The following is a 15,607-nucleotide window of genomic DNA, read 5'->3' as shown; positions in this document are numbered from 1 at the left end:
CTTCACAGTTGGTGTATCTCAACATATGCATAAAATAACAAACCTGTGAAAATTTGAGCTCAATCGGTCATCGAACTCGCGAGATAACAATGAAAGAAAAAACACCCCTGTCACACGAAGTTGTGTGCGTTTAGATGGTTGATTTCGAGACCTCAAGTTCTAAATCTGAGGTCTCGAAATCAAATTCGTGGAAAATTACTTCTTTCTCAAAAACTGTGGCACTTCAGAGGGAGCCGTTTACTCGTCACCAATATACTAATAATTATTTTGAGTAATTACCAATAGTGTCCACTGCCTTTAACAAAATAAGACCGAGTTGAGGAATATTACGAGAAAAAAAAATTGAAGAAAGTCAATCGAGACGCCAGTTTTTAGTGTCACATTGTCTTGGAGCAAACTCTTTTTAAGACAGGTCACCAGCAATATATCAATACTATACATTAGATGTGGTACCTTTTTGGAAAACGGTAAGTTCGATAGCTAGTCTACTGTCAGAGTTTGTGCTCGGATCTGCCCTCCTTATTCCCTTCACGACAAAACACAGACAACAACACAGCTGTGCAGAGATCTCCTTGGCGCGGACACGGAAGAGCTTCAACATGAAAAAGTAAATCAATGTATTGAAGAGCGTGTTTGAGATGAGCAGCCACTGTGCAGCGAATTCAAAGATTGGTGAACTTTCCAAAATGTTTGGATCTGCAACATTCAACATGGCACCGACGATAGCTGGTATCCATGAGATGTAGAACGTAGTTGCTATGAGCACAGTTACTTTGAAGATGCGAGAGTTTTGTGCGGACACCATGGACGCGTTAGATTGTAGATGTGATGCGTGCACGCCCTCAAATAAACGTTTGCTTTCATTTGACCGTCGCACCACTGCCCTTAACATTGTAACGGAGGTATAACTCACCACGGCAAAGCTGAAAATCAACAATATGGACGATAGAGCCATAAATGCCCCACGAATGTCATCATTTTTAGTACGGCGACAAACGTATTGGCGTGGTTTGTACTTGAATTCTGGCTGTGTTACTGCGAGTATGGTTAGAAACACACAAGAAATCATCGTGCTGACACCAATGGCGATCTTGGTCTTAGTTTTAGTGATGAGTACTCTGTATTTCAATGGATGTACAATGGCAATGTACCTCTCTCCACTCAGTAGAACCACGATAAAGAGATTGAAAACCATACAGAATTCGAATAAATATGCAGATAACTGGCAAATGATGGTCCCGTACAACCAGCATTTTGTCACAACTGGGTAGATGGATAGTGTAGCATTACATCCAACTATGAATCCACCAATGGCAAGTGCTGACAGGAGATAACCATGCGCAGTGCGGAGTGACTTAGTTGTACCCAAAATGGCCAAATTGATTGCATTTCCCGCCAAAATGAAGACAGTTGTGGCGATTACTGTAATCAGTTGCCCTGTTGATCCAGAGAACGGTTTGAATCCGGTCAATCCACACGCTAGAATTGTTGTATTTGTAGCTTCAAATGTCATGTTCTTTTCCGTCTGAGAATCCATTTTCAAGCCATTATTTCCCGCCTTCGTGCATCAGCAAGCCAACCCGCACCACCGGTACTGAATTAAGCAGCATGCATCGTCAGAGTACAGCCCTATCCAGAAGTCGATCAGAGCATAGCTCGAAACGTTGCGTTGAAACATACGGTTCTTTTGAACCACCCAGCTCAATTAGATATTATCGCTACGTGTTACTGCAAACCTTACTACAATTTTCACACTGCAATGTTTCAAATCCTACTCATTTTGAAGCTGTTTCCACGGCATCACCCTCCAGAGAGCACTTTGCAAATACAAGACATTTACACAGACCTCATAAATGTCTGGCTGCAATGAATGTTCTTCTTTGAAGGACTCTGCTAATGGAGCTTTAATTAGCACATCCAATAAATACAAAACGAGACAACCAATTATGTAATCAGAATCGTAGCCTTCATCACAAGAAAAGACGTTAACTATCAGGTCAGGCTCAGTAGAGACCCTGCCTGAACATCTCATACCACACTTGTGAATTACGCCAGCGTTCTGCCGTTGAGCCGTCGTCCACAATCATCTTTGACTTCGCATCAATCACCTGGCTTTCGAGGTTCTTGGGATTTGCATTTAATTCTGACATACACGTGTATACATACAATCCATCACCTGCCCTGGGGACAAGTCTGAGACTGATCCTGGTATTTCAGTGTTTATTGTTTTGTATCAAGTTTCCTTCAACGTTCATCCCTTGCTTTTCTATGGGCACTTTTATACGCCCCTTATTTCAACTTAATTAAAGACACTGGACACGTTTGGTAATTGCCAAAGACCAATATTCTCATTCCAAAAAAATATGCAGGAAATAACAAAGTCTTGAAAACTTCGACTCAATTTAATCGACGAAGTTTCGAGAGAATAATGGAATAAAAAATACCAATGTCGCTACACAAGTTTTGTCAGATTTCTTGAATTCGAGATTCAAGTCAAATATTTTCGTGATAAGTTAATACCTCATTCTCAAAAACTACGTTACTAGAGGGAGCCGTTTCTCACAATGTTTTATACTATCAACAGCTCTACATTGCTCTTTACCAAGTAAATATTTAGTGCTAACAATTATTTGTGAGTAATTACCAATAGTGTTAATTGCCTTTAAACATCATTGACGTATTCTGTTACACTAGTAGATAGGCATTAACTTTTGATGTATGTTGTGTTGCCAATAGTCTTCGAGGAAGACTGCAAGAGTCGAAACATCAGTCCACAAACTTATTTAAAAAAATAGTTAAATAACAAAGAAAGAGAAAACAATTTACGACTGAAGATAATTTAAAAAACAACCAATATTTTAGCCACTGTGGTTAGCTATGTAATGGACCTTATTGCAATAAACTGGGTATGCCCACGTAGGCGTGTAATGAGGTGCATGCTAGCTTGATCGCTAGCTAGACTAGCATGTTCCTCGTTCAACAGTTAGCGTTTGCGCGATTGGTTGTGAAAAGGTCCATTGCTACATTTACGGATGAAGCTAAAACGCCCTCATTCATGTATACTTGAACAACCCCATGTTCTCCAAGAGTCTTAGCCTGAAGAGTGCACCCCACTTATATGGAAATATTGACCGCTATGAGGGGTATAATTATAGGCCCACGGTGATGTCAAAACCATGAAGAAGACCGAAGCGAAGCTGAGGGGATAGCCGCTCTGTTTTCTCCCTATAGTTGGGTGCACACTTAGCATGTAATGTAGGCGGGGACCTTGATTCTGCAAATGATCAAAATGTGCAATGCCGATATTGTATTTATCGGGCGACGCCATGACGTCGATTACACCATATTAGGGGCAAGCTTCTCCCCGTCTCTACTGTTTCAATATACTACGATTGGTGTGCATAGCATGAAGCAAAAAAAAAAACAGCCCTTATTAAGTTCAGTGGAACACCTTATAATCTAAAGTCTAAATTAAGATCACCTTATTTGGATGAAAATGCTAGTATCAGTCTTCTTAAAGGCAGTGGACACTATTGGTAATTACTCAAATTATTTATTAGCATAAAACCTTTCTTGGTGACGAGTAATGGGAGAGGTTGATAGTTTAAAACATTGTGAGAAACGGCTCCCTCTGAAGTGCCATAGTTTTCGAGAAAGAAGTAATTTTCCACGAATTTGAATTCGAGACCTCAGGTTTAGAACTTGAGGCCTCGAAATCAACCATCTAAACGCACACAACTTCGTGTGACAAGGGTGGTTTTTCTTTCATTATTATCTCGCAAGTTCGATGACCGATTGGGCTCAAATTTTCACAGGTTTGTTATTTTATGCATATGTTGAGATACATCAACTGTGAAGGCTAGTCTTTGACAATTACCAATAGTGTCCACTGCCTTTAAAGGTAATGATTAGCCAGCAGGAAAAGGTAAACAAATGGAACTATTTAAATGTTGGTCCGAGTAAAAACACGGATCGCTATGAATCAAGTTATTTACACACTGTTGTTCCATCTACCTCCATGGTTGTTCACATTATGATTAAACACGTCGAATAACTGTATTAAATGCTCAAATAAACAAACATAATCGTCAATATTTTCAGGTCACTGTGACCATGCTCCAAAGCATGTGTATATTAACAAACACTTTATTACTAGAGTGCCTGTGTTTGTCACCACTTGAAGCAAAAACACAATAGCGTTGTCTACGTCATATGACCCCGTGGCTGTTTGAAGGTCGTTGAAAACTGAAACTGTTGAAAGGTGAGTTCAAATTTTACTTCCTGATTGGTTTCGACCAAAAACTGCATGGGTTGTGCCTCAACAAACTTTCAAATTACAACACCATTAAAAGGTAATAAGTTAGCACTGCAAGGGCACTGTGTGATCCGCCAGTAAGTGGTTTAAAATACAAAATGGATGACTTGACATGTGATGGTAATTCTTCATGTCTGAACCTCTGTCGGTACCCGACACTATGCTACATGGATCTCATGTTTGTCATCGCAATAACGTTTCTCATCTTGATTGGAAATTTTGGGAACTTATTTGTCTTTTTGTTGACTCCATCCTTCCGGAATGGTCACGGAATAATCCTGATATCTCTCGCAATTGCTGATTTTGGAACTGGTATTATATCATGTTTCTCCATCTACCCAATGGCTACTTTTCTTGTAACGCCAGAGGCTTGGCCATACGGAGACACGGCGTGTAAACTGACTGCGTATTTTGGGCAAGTGTTCATTACATCATCGGGGACTACTCTGACTTTCCTTGCCATTGAACGCTACATCGCTATTGATCACCCTTTCAAATATTCCAGGTTTGTCACAAAGAAAGTCACATTGACTTGTGTGGTAGTCAGCTGGGTTGGTATTGCTCTGGCGTATGTGACTACATTAACTGATGTTGCTTCTTATGAGTACGTACCGGCGTTGCATACATGCACGATTGCGTTCCTGGGCGAGCCAGTGCTGATCGCGTTTGTGTTGTTCGTCATTTTAATACCAGACATCATCATCGTATCTGTGACTTCTTGTATAGTAACTCGGACACTAAAATCAAGCGACCGTATCCGTGCCAACATGGCGATTGTTGCTACAACCCCATCCCCAAGCCAACCGGGTTCGACCAACAGAGCAGCAACCAGTAAGAAGACGTTGAAACTGTTCCAAATGGTAAGGGTTATGACGATTGCCGTGCTTGTCAGCTGGTTGCCGTACTTCTGTGTAGCCTTTCTCATATCGGTTGTCAAGGTGGAACTACCACACGAAATTCTCTCCACGAGTCGCTTGCTACTCGTGTCCAATGGGTTCTTCAACTCTGTGATTTACTTCCTCATGAATAAGACATACCACGACAGACTTGATGAATTGTGTAAGAAAATGATACCGCGGTTTTGTTTTCGACTGAATGATTGTGAGATTAAAACAACATATTTCTGCTGTACCAACAACCGTGGAGGTATACAGGAGAACAACGACAATATCGAACATGAAGGACCAAAGATTCCCGTGGATTTAGAGCCAAAAGCGTAAAGACATTATTCCTTCCATGCCAGACGACATGCAAGTCACCCATAATAATAGCGCACAAAATACAGGCAAAACATAAACTGTTAATTGGTGTTTTCAGAAAGCGACATTATGATGAATATCACCCATTTTAAAGGCACCGAACACTTTTGGTAGTTACAACAAAATAATTGTTAGCATGACAACTTATTTGGTAACGAGCAATGGAGAGCTGTTGATAGTATAAAACATTTAGAAATTGGCAATTTTTCACTCAAAATAATATTAATAGACTTCAAGCCTGAAGCCTTTTTAGGTATCTCAAAAGCAAAGACATTTGCGCAACAAGGGTATTTTTCTGCCATTATTTTCTTGTACCTTCGATGACTATTGAGACCAAATCATCACTTGTTGGGATACACCAAAGAAGTGAGAACACTGGTCTTTGACAATTACTAAAGGTGTCCAGTGACTTTAAGTGCTTTATAAGAGCCGGTTGGTAACCACGCTCCATCTACCATTTTCAATTAAAATCAGTGAAGTGAAATTCCTAGTTTAAAACCATGATAACTGAAGCATTAAATAATGTCAAGATATACTCCGATGAAGTTAGGCCTAGAATGACGTGTCGTGACTTAGCGGTTAAGAGCACCGGACTCAAGCTCTGGGTTTGCTGATCACCAGATTGTGGGTTCGAGTCCCAGCCATGACATTTATGTCCTAAAGCAAGCACTCAACATGCATGATGCTTCGTCCTTCGGGTGGGACGTTAAGATGTTGGTCCCGTGTTTTGTGTAACACACGTAAACTAATCCAGTGCACGTATCGAAAAGAGAAGGGATTCCTGGTTTGATTGGCAGCATATTGGGCCACATCACCTTGTAAACCATAACATGTACATGTAGATCTCATAATAATTCAAACATAGTCCCACATATCTTGCAGGAAACACTGTATGTTGAAGCGCGTTGAGCGTCACCGAGGGAAGGATGAGCGCCAATACTTCTATGAAGACAGATTTATGCCGAAAATTGACGCATGTGTTAGTTTCACTCTTTGTCACTGGCGTTTAAATATTATCAAATATGAGACTACATTTTGATAGTTCGTGTACACTCTGATAGAAATCATGTGAAGGTCGTAACCTTAACTTCGACTGCCCTAAAGGGACATCAATCATATATATTATTTTTTGTAAATAATATTTAATTGTCTCAACCAATACTCATGCTCACATACTCAAAGTCTGGGCTGTGGCATGACGTCGTACTGCTTAGGGACCAGTCCAAATTTACCGTCATTAAATTTGTTATTGTTCCTGCAGTGTGGTAGCCTTCAATAATTGTTGTAAGATTAAACTCTCGTCCCAGTGTCTTAATTGAAATATAATTAATTAGATTGCTTAGCGTGTATTGTTTTGTTTTTCTAAGCGCCGTTTCCGATGTGACGTCAAACCCAGATTGTCTGATTGTAGCTCAAGCGTTTCGGATTGCCGCATGCCTGAAATGGAAGGTACACGTTTGGTAATTAAAATTAAAAACAAATATTAACTTAAAAACTGACTTAGTTACGAGCATTGGAGAGCTGTTGATAGTATAAAACATTGTGAGAAACGGCTTCCTCTGAAGTAGCATAGATTTTGAGAATGAGGTAATTTAATTTCTCACTAAAAATAATAAAACACTTCTTGCCAGAAAGCACACAAATTCGTTTCAACAAGGGTGTTTTTTCTCTCATCATTTTCTCGCAACTTCGATGATAACCAATGGGAGACTTTCTGGGACGATAGAGGGCAGCAGACTTAGCGGGTAAATCTATTGTTCTCAGAATTATGCGCATGTTCAGAACTACGTAAACAATGGAAATTTACCCGGTATGTCTGCTGCCACCTAGCGTTGGAAAGTCTCCTATTTAGCTCAAATTTTCACAGGCTTGTTATTTTATGCTTATGTTGGGATACACCAAGTGAGAAGACTGGTCTTTTACAATTACCAAACGTGTACCTTCCATTTACAATGATTTATATAAATTGTACTTTTGCTAATTAAATTAAGGAATAAAAGTGTAGCGACGAGTTCTTTCACGGCCGTTTAAAACAGGCAGGGTCGTTGCCGTGTGATCACGGCAACGACCCTGCAAGGTTTTAAACGGCCGTTAAAGAACGAGTCACTACTCTTTTATCACCAAGTCAACCAATAAGTAATTATTTTGTGTGTTAAATTATAATGTTGTCTGTTACAATGACGTGCTTGATGACAAGTTACCACTAAAATTGAATTGACTATCGAGACATTTGCCATTGTCACATGATTAGGGCATTAGGGCAAGCTTTTGCCTAGGTGCGTAAGAGACAGTGAAAACTCTACATGATTCTGAATGGATGTGTATGTCACAATGTTACCAGGTTCTGCTCATCTGGAGGTTGTTACGCAAGCTTGCCCGAACCATTTGACATCTAAATGTAAACGGTACATTGTGACTAAAGTCCCTTCACGCTACACTTTAATCCGGAGAATCTCGGTGTTGAGGAATAATTTAACACCGAGCTTCTCCGGATCAAAGCAAGCCATTGTACCAGACACTATTCATTTGACAAAATAAATCATCAAATGGGAATTGCCTTTAAAGGCAGTGGACACTAATGGTAATTATCAAAGACTAGCCTTCACAGTTGGTGTATCTCAACATATGCATAAAATAACAAACCTGTGAAAATTTGAGCTCAATCGGTCATCAAACTCGCGAGATAACAATGAAAGAAAAAACACCCCTGTCACACGAAGTTGTGTGCGTTTAGATGGTTGATTTCGAGACCTCAAGTTCTAAATCTGAGGTCTCGAAATCAAATTCGTGGAAAATTACTTCTTTCTCAAAAACTGTGGCACTTCAGAGGGAGCCGTTTACTCGTCACCAATATACTAATAATTATTTTGAGTAATTACCAATAGTGTCCACTGCCTTTAACAAAATAAGACCGAGTTGAGGAATATTACGAGAAAAAAAAATTGAAGAAAGTCAATCGAGACGCCAGTTTTTAGTGTCACATTGTCTTGGAGCAAACTCTTTTTAAGACAGGTCACCAGCAATATATCAATACTATACATTAGATGTGGTGCCTTTTTGGAAAACGGTAAGTTCGATAGCTAGTCTACTGTCAGAGTTTGTGCTCGGATCTGCCCTCCTTATTCCCTTCACGACAAAACACAGACAACAACACAGCTGTGCAGAGATCTCCTTGGCGCGGACACGGAAGAGCTTCAACATGAAAAAGTAAATCAATGTATTGAAGAGCGTGTTTGAGATGAGCAGCCACTGTGCAGCGAATTCAAAGATTGGTGAACTTTCCAAAATGTTTGGATCTGCAACATTCAACATGGCACCGACGATAGCTGGTATCCATGAGATGTAGAACGTAGTTGCTATGAGCACAGTTACTTTGAAGATGCGAGAGTTTTGTGCGGACACCATGGACGCGTTAGATTGTAGATGTGATGCGTGCACGCCCTCAAATAAACGTTTGCTTTCATTTGACCGTCGCACCACTGCCCTTAACATTGTAACGGAGGTATAACTCACCACGGCAAAGCTGAAAATCAACAATATGGACGATAGAGCCATAAATGCCCCACGAATGTCATCATTTTTAGTACGGCGACAAACGTATTGGCGTGGTTTGTACTTGAATTCTGGCTGTGTTACTGCGAGTATGGTTAGAAACACACAAGAAATCATCGTGCTGACACCAATGGCGATCTTGGTCTTAGTTTTAGTGATGAGTACTCTGTATTTCAATGGATGTACAATGGCAATGTACCTCTCTCCACTCAGTAGAACCACGATAAAGAGATTGAAAACCATACAGAATTCGAATAAATATGCAGATAACTGGCAAATGATGGTCCCGTACAACCAGCATTTTGTCACAACTGGGTAGATGGATAGTGTAGCATTACATCCAACTATGAATCCACCAATGGCAAGTGCTGACAGGAGATAACCATGCGCAGTGCGGAGTGACTTAGTTGTACCCAAAATGGCCAAATTGATTGCATTTCCCGCCAAAATGAAGACAGTTGTGGCGATTACTGTAATCAGTTGCCCTGTTGATCCAGAGAACGGTTTGAATCCGGTCAATCCACACGCTAGAATTGGTGTATTTGTAGCTTCAAATGTCATGTTCTTTTCCGTCTGAGAATCCATTTTCAAGCCATTATTTCCCGCCTTCGTGCATCAGCAAGCCAACCCGCACCACCGGTACTGAATTAAGCAGCATGCATCGTCAGAGTACAGCCCTATCCAGAAGTCGATCAGAGCATAGCTCGAAACGTTGCGTTGAAACATACGGTTCTTTTGAACCACCCAACTCAATTAGATATTATCGCTACGTGTTACTGCAAACCTTACTACAATTTTCACACTGCAATGTTTCAAATCCTACTCATTTTGAAGCTGTTTCCACGGCATCACCCTCCAGAGAGCACTTTGCAAATACAAGACATTAACACAGACCTCATAAATGTCTGGCTGCAATGAATGTTCTTCTTTGAAGGACTCTGCTAATGGAGCTTTAATTAGCACATCCAATAAATACAAAACGAGACAACCAATTATGTAATCAGAATCGTAGCTTTCATCACAAGAAAAGACGTTAACTATCAGGTCAGGCTCAGTAGAGACCCTGCCTGAACATCTCATACCACACTTGTGAATTACGCCAGCGTTCTGCCGTTGAGCCGTCGTCCACAATCATCTTTGACTTCGCATCAATCACCTGGCTTTCGAGGTTCTTGGGATTTGCATTTAATTCTGACATACACGTGTATACATACAATCCATCACCTGCCCTGGGGACAAGTCTGAGACTGATCCTGGTATTTCAGTGTTTATTGTTTTGTATCAAGTTTCCTTCAACGTTCATCCCTTGCTTTTCTATGGGCACTTTTATACGCCCCTTATTTCAACTTAATTAAAGACACTGGACACGTTTGGTAATTGCCAAAGACCAATATTCTCATTCCAAAAAAATATGCAGGAAATAACAAAGTTTTGAAAACTTCGACTCAATTTAATCGACGAAGTTTCGAGAGAATAATGGAATAAAAAATACCAATGTCGCTACACAAGTTTTGTCAGATTTCTTGAATTCGAGATTCAAGTCAAATATTTTCGTGATAAGTTAATACCTCATTCTCAAAAACTACGTTACTAGAGGGAGCCGTTTCTCACAATGTTTTATACTATCAACAGCTCTACATTGCTCTTTACCAAGTAAATATTTAGTGCTAACAATTATTTGTGAGTAATTACCAATAGTGTTAATTGCCTTTAAACATCATTGACGTATTCTGTTACACTAGTAGATAGGCATTAATTTTTGATGTATGTTGTGTTGCCAATAGTCTTCGAGGAAGACTGCAAGAGTCGAAACATCTGTCCACAAACTTATTTAAAAAAATAGTTAAATAACAAAGAAAGAGAAAACAATTTACGACTGAAGATAATTAAAAAAACAACCAATATTTTAGCCACTGTGGTTAGCTATGTAATGGACCTTATTGTAATAAACTGGGTATGCCCACGTAGGCGTGTAATGAGGTGCATGCTAGCTTGATCGCTAGCTAGACTAGCATGTTCCTCGTTCAACAGTTAGCGTTTGCGCGATTGGTTGTGAAAAGGTCCATTGCTACATTTACGGATGAAGCTAAAACGCCCTCATTCATGTATACTTGAACAACCCCATGTTCTCCAAGAGTCTTAGCCTGAAGAGTGCACCCCACTTATATGGAAATATTGACCGCTATGAGGGGTATAATTATAGGCCCACGGTTATGTCAAAACCATGAAGAAGACCGAAGCGAAGCTGAGGGGATAGCCGCTCTGTTTTCTCCCTATAGTTGGGTGCACACTTAGCATGTAATGTAGGCGGGGACCTTGATTCTGCAAATGATCAAAATGTGCAATGCCGATATTGTATTTATCGGGCGACGCCATGACGTCGATTACACCATATTAGGGGCAAGCTTCTCCCCGCCTCTACTGTTTCAATATACTACGATTGGTGTGCATAGCATGAAGCAAAAAAATAAAAACAGCCCTTTTGAAGTTCAGTGGAACACCTTATAATCTAAAGTCTAAATTAAGATCACCTTATTTGGATGAAAATGCTAGTATCAGTCTTCTTAAAGGCAGTGGACACTATTGGTAATTACTCAAATTATTTATTAGCATAAAACCTTTCTTGGTGACGAGTAATGGGAGAGGTTGATGGTTTAAAACATTGTGAGAAACGGCTCCCTCTGAAGTGCCATAGTTTTCGAGAAAGAAGTAATTTTCCACGAATTTGAATTCGAGACCTCAGGTTTAGAACTTGAGGCCTCGAAATCAACCATCTAAACGCACACAACTTCGTGTGACAAGGGTGGTTTTTCTTTCATTATTATCTCGCAAGTTCGATGACCGATTGGGCTCAAATTTTCACAGGTTTGTTATTGTATGCATATGTTGAGATACACCAACTGTGAAGGCTAGTCTTTGACAATTACCAATAGTGTCCACTGCCTTTAAAGGTAATGATTAGCCAGCAAGAAGGTAAACAAATGGAACTATTTAAATGTTGGTCCGAGTAAAAACACGGATCGCTATGAATCAAGTTATTTACACACTGTTGTTCCATCTACCTCCATGGTTGTTCACATTATGTTTAAACACGTCGAATAACTGTATTAAATGCTCAAATAAACAAACATAATCGTCAATATTTTCAGGTCACTGTGACCATGCTCCAAAGCATGTGTATATTAACAAACACTTTATTACTAGAGTGCCTGTGTTTGTCACCACTTGAAGCAAAAACACAATTGCGTTGTCTACGTCATATGACCCCGTGGCTGTTTGAAGGTCGTTGAAAACTGAAACTGTTGAAAGGTGAGTTCAAATTTTACTTCCTGATTGGTTTCGACCAAAAACTGCATGGGTTGTGCCTCAACAAACTTTCAAATTACAACACCATTAAAAGGTAATAAGTTAGCACTGCAAGGGCACTGTGTGATCTGCCATTAAGTGGTTTAAAATACAAAATGGATGACTTGACATGTGATGGTAATTCTTCATGTCTGAACTTCTGTCGGTACCCGACACTATGCTACATGGATCTCATGTTTGTCATCGCAATAACGTTTCTCATCTTGATTGGAAATTTTGGGAACTTATTTGTCTTTTTGTTGACTCCATCCTTCCGGAATGGTCACGGAATAATCCTGATATCTCTCGCAATTGCTGATTTTGGAACTGGTATTATATCATGTTTCTCCATCTACCCAATGGCTACTTTTCTTGTAACGCCAGAGGCTTGGCCATACGGAGACACGGCGTGTAAACTGACTGCGTATTTTGGGCAAGTGTTCATTACATCATCGGGGACTACTCTGACTTTCCTTGCCATTGAACGCTACATCGCTATTGTTCACCCTTTCAAATATTCCAGGTTTGTCACAAAGAAAGTCACATTGACTTGTGTGGTAGTCAGCTGGGTTGGTATTGCTCTGGCGTATGTGACTACATTAACTGATGTTGCTTCTTATGAGTACGTACCGGCGTTGCATACATGCACGATTGCGTTCCTGGGCGAGCCAGTGCTGATCGCGTTTGTGTTGTTCGTCATTTAATACCAGACATCATCATCGTATCTGTGACTTCTTGTATAGTAACTCGGACACTAAAATCAAGCGACCGTATCCGTGCCAACATGGCGATTGTTGCTACAACCCCATCCCCAAGCCAACCGGGTTCGACCAACAGAGCAGCAACCAGTAAGAAGACGTTGAAACTGTTCCAAATGGTAAGGGTTATGACGATTGCCGTGCTTGTCAGCTGGTTGCCGTACTTCTGTGTAGCCTTTCTCATATCGGTTGTCAAGGTGGAACTACCACACGAAATTCTCTCCACGAGTCGCTTGCTACTCGTGTCCAATGGGTTCTTCAACTCTGTGATTTACTTCCTCATGAATAAGACATACCACGACAGACTTGATGAATTGTGTAAGAAAATAATACCGCGGTTTTGTTTTCGACTGAATGATTGTGAGATTAAAACAACATATTTCTGCTGTACCAACAACCGTGGAGGTATACAGGAGAACAACGACAATATCGAACATGAAGGACCAAAGATTCCCGTGGATTTAGAGCCAAAAGCGTAAAGACATTATTCCTTCCATGCCAGACGACATGCAAGTCACCCATAATAATAGCGCACAAAATACAGGCAAAACATAAACTGTTAATTGGTGTTTTCAGAAAGCGACATTATGATGAATATCACCCATTTTAAAGGCACCGAACACTTTTGGTAGTTACAACAAAATAATTGTTAGCATGACAACTTATTTGGTAACGAGCAATGGAGAGCTGTTGATAGTATAAAACATTTAGAAATTGGCAATTTTTCACTCAAAATAATATTAATAGACTTCAAGCCTGAAGCCTTTTTAGGTATCTCAAAAGCAAAGACATTTGCGCAACAAGGGTATTTTTCTGCCATTATTTTCTTGTACCTTCGATGACTATTGAGACCAAATCATCACTTGTTGGGATACACCAAAGAAGTGAGAACACTGGTCTTTGACAATTACTAAAGGTGTCCAGTGACTTTAAGTGCTTTATAAGAGCCGGTTGGTAACCACGCTCCATCTACCATTTTCAATTAAAATCAGTGAAGTGAAATTCCTAGTTTAAAACCATGATAACTGAAGCATTAAATAATGTCAAGATATACTCCGATGAAGTTAGGCCTAGAATGACGTGTCGTGACTTAGCGGTTAAGAGCACCGGACTCAAGCTCTGGGTTTGCTGATCACCAGATTGTGGGTTCGAGTCCCAGCCATGACATTTATGTCCTAAAGCAAGCACTCAACATGCATGATGCTTCGTCCTTCGGGTGGGACGTTAAGATGTTGGTCCCGTGTTTTGTGTAACACACGTAAACTAATCCAGTGCACGTATCGAAAAGAGAAGGGATTCCTGGTTTGATTGGCAGCATATTGGGCCACATCACCTTGTAAACCATAACATGTACATGTAGATCTCATAATAATTCAAACATAGTCCCACATATCTTGCAGGAAACACTGTATGTTGAAGCGCGTTGAGCGTCACCGAGGGAAGGATGAGCGCCAATACTTCTATGAAGACAGATTTATGCCGAAAATTGACGCATGTGTTAGTTTCACTCTTTGTCACTGGCGTTTAAATATTATCAAATATGAGACTACATTTTGATAGTTCGTGTACACTCTGATAGAAATCATGTGAAGGTCGTAACCTTAACTTCGACTGCCCTAAAGGGACATCAATCATATATATTATTTTTTGTAAATAATATTTAATTGTCTCAACCAATACTCATGCTCACATACTCAAAGTCTGGGCTGTGGCATGACGTCGTACTGCTTAGGGACCAGTCCAAATTTACCGTCATTAAATTTGTTATTGTTCCTGCAGTGTGGTAGCCTTCAATAATTGTTGTAAGATTAAACTCTCGTCCCAGTGTCTTAATTGAAATATAATTAATTAGATTGCTTAGCGTGTATTGTTTTGTTTTTCTAAGCGCCGTTTCCGATGTGACGTCAAACCCAGATTGTCTGATTGTAGCTCAAGCGTTTCGGATTGCCGCATGCCTGAAATGGAAGGTACACGTTTGGTAATTAAAATTAAAAACAAATATTAACTTAAAAACTGACTTAGTTACGAGCATTGGAGAGCTGTTGATAGTATAAAACATTGTGAGAAACGGCTTCCTCTGAAGTAGCATAGATTTTGAGAATGAGGTAATTTAATTTCTCACTAAAAATAATAAAACACTTCTTGCCAGAAAGCACACAAATTCGTTTCAACAAGGGTGTTTTTTCTCTCATCATTTTCTCGCAACTTCGATGATAACCAATGGGAGACTTTCTGGGACGATAGAGGGCAGCAGACTTAGCGGGTAAATCTATTGTTCTCAGAATTATGCGCATGTTCAGAACTACGTAAACAATGGAAATTTACCCGGTATGTCTGCTGCCACCTAGCGTTGGAAAGTCTCCTATTTAGCTCAAATT

General features: G+C 40.1%; 4 protein-coding genes across 4 annotated transcripts; 2 read left to right on the top strand and 2 right to left on the bottom strand.

Annotated features, from left to right (window-relative positions):
- Positions 1-427: 427 nt before the first annotated feature.
- Positions 428-1,951, bottom strand: LOC117291871 (beta-1 adrenergic receptor-like). The gene has a single exon (XM_033773813.1). It carries the CDS (start codon positions 1,535-1,537, stop codon positions 434-436), a length of 1,104 nt encoding a protein of 367 aa, XP_033629704.1. The 5' UTR covers positions 1,538-1,951; the 3' UTR covers positions 428-433.
- A 2,462-nt stretch (positions 1,952-4,413) lies between these two features.
- On the top strand, positions 4,414-5,535 carry LOC117291372 (trace amine-associated receptor 8b-like). The gene has a single exon (XM_033773022.1). It carries the CDS (start codon positions 4,414-4,416, stop codon positions 5,533-5,535), a length of 1,122 nt encoding a protein of 373 aa, XP_033628913.1.
- Positions 5,536-8,467: 2,932 nt separating this feature from the next.
- LOC117291371 (beta-1 adrenergic receptor-like) lies at positions 8,468-9,711 on the bottom strand. The gene has a single exon (XM_033773021.1). It carries the CDS (start codon positions 9,709-9,711, stop codon positions 8,608-8,610), a length of 1,104 nt encoding a protein of 367 aa, XP_033628912.1. The 3' UTR covers positions 8,468-8,607.
- Positions 9,712-12,587: 2,876 nt separating this feature from the next.
- On the top strand, positions 12,588-13,175 carry LOC117291370 (trace amine-associated receptor 8b-like). The gene has a single exon (XM_033773020.1). It carries the CDS (start codon positions 12,588-12,590, stop codon positions 13,173-13,175), a length of 588 nt encoding a protein of 195 aa, XP_033628911.1.
- The last annotated feature ends 2,432 nt before the right edge of the window (positions 13,176-15,607 follow it).

Source organism: Asterias rubens, chromosome 6 (assembly GCF_902459465.1).
Source record: "Asterias rubens chromosome 6, eAstRub1.3, whole genome shotgun sequence".
In the NCBI taxonomy this organism is placed as follows: domain Eukaryota; kingdom Metazoa; phylum Echinodermata; class Asteroidea; order Forcipulatida; family Asteriidae; genus Asterias; species Asterias rubens.
This window is presented reverse-complemented; position numbering and strand designations above follow the sequence as displayed.

Bases quoted from the DNA above. Each gene is read 5' to 3' on its own strand.
- LOC117291871 (XM_033773813.1), bottom strand. From the start codon at position 1,537: ATGGATTCTCAGACGGAAAAGAACATGACATTTGAAGCTACAAATACA.
- LOC117291372 (XM_033773022.1), top strand. From the start codon at position 4,414: ATGGATGACTTGACATGTGATGGTAATTCTTCATGTCTGAACCTCTGT.
- LOC117291370 (XM_033773020.1), top strand. From the start codon at position 12,588: ATGGATGACTTGACATGTGATGGTAATTCTTCATGTCTGAACTTCTGT.
- LOC117291371 (XM_033773021.1), bottom strand. From the start codon at position 9,711: ATGGATTCTCAGACGGAAAAGAACATGACATTTGAAGCTACAAATACA.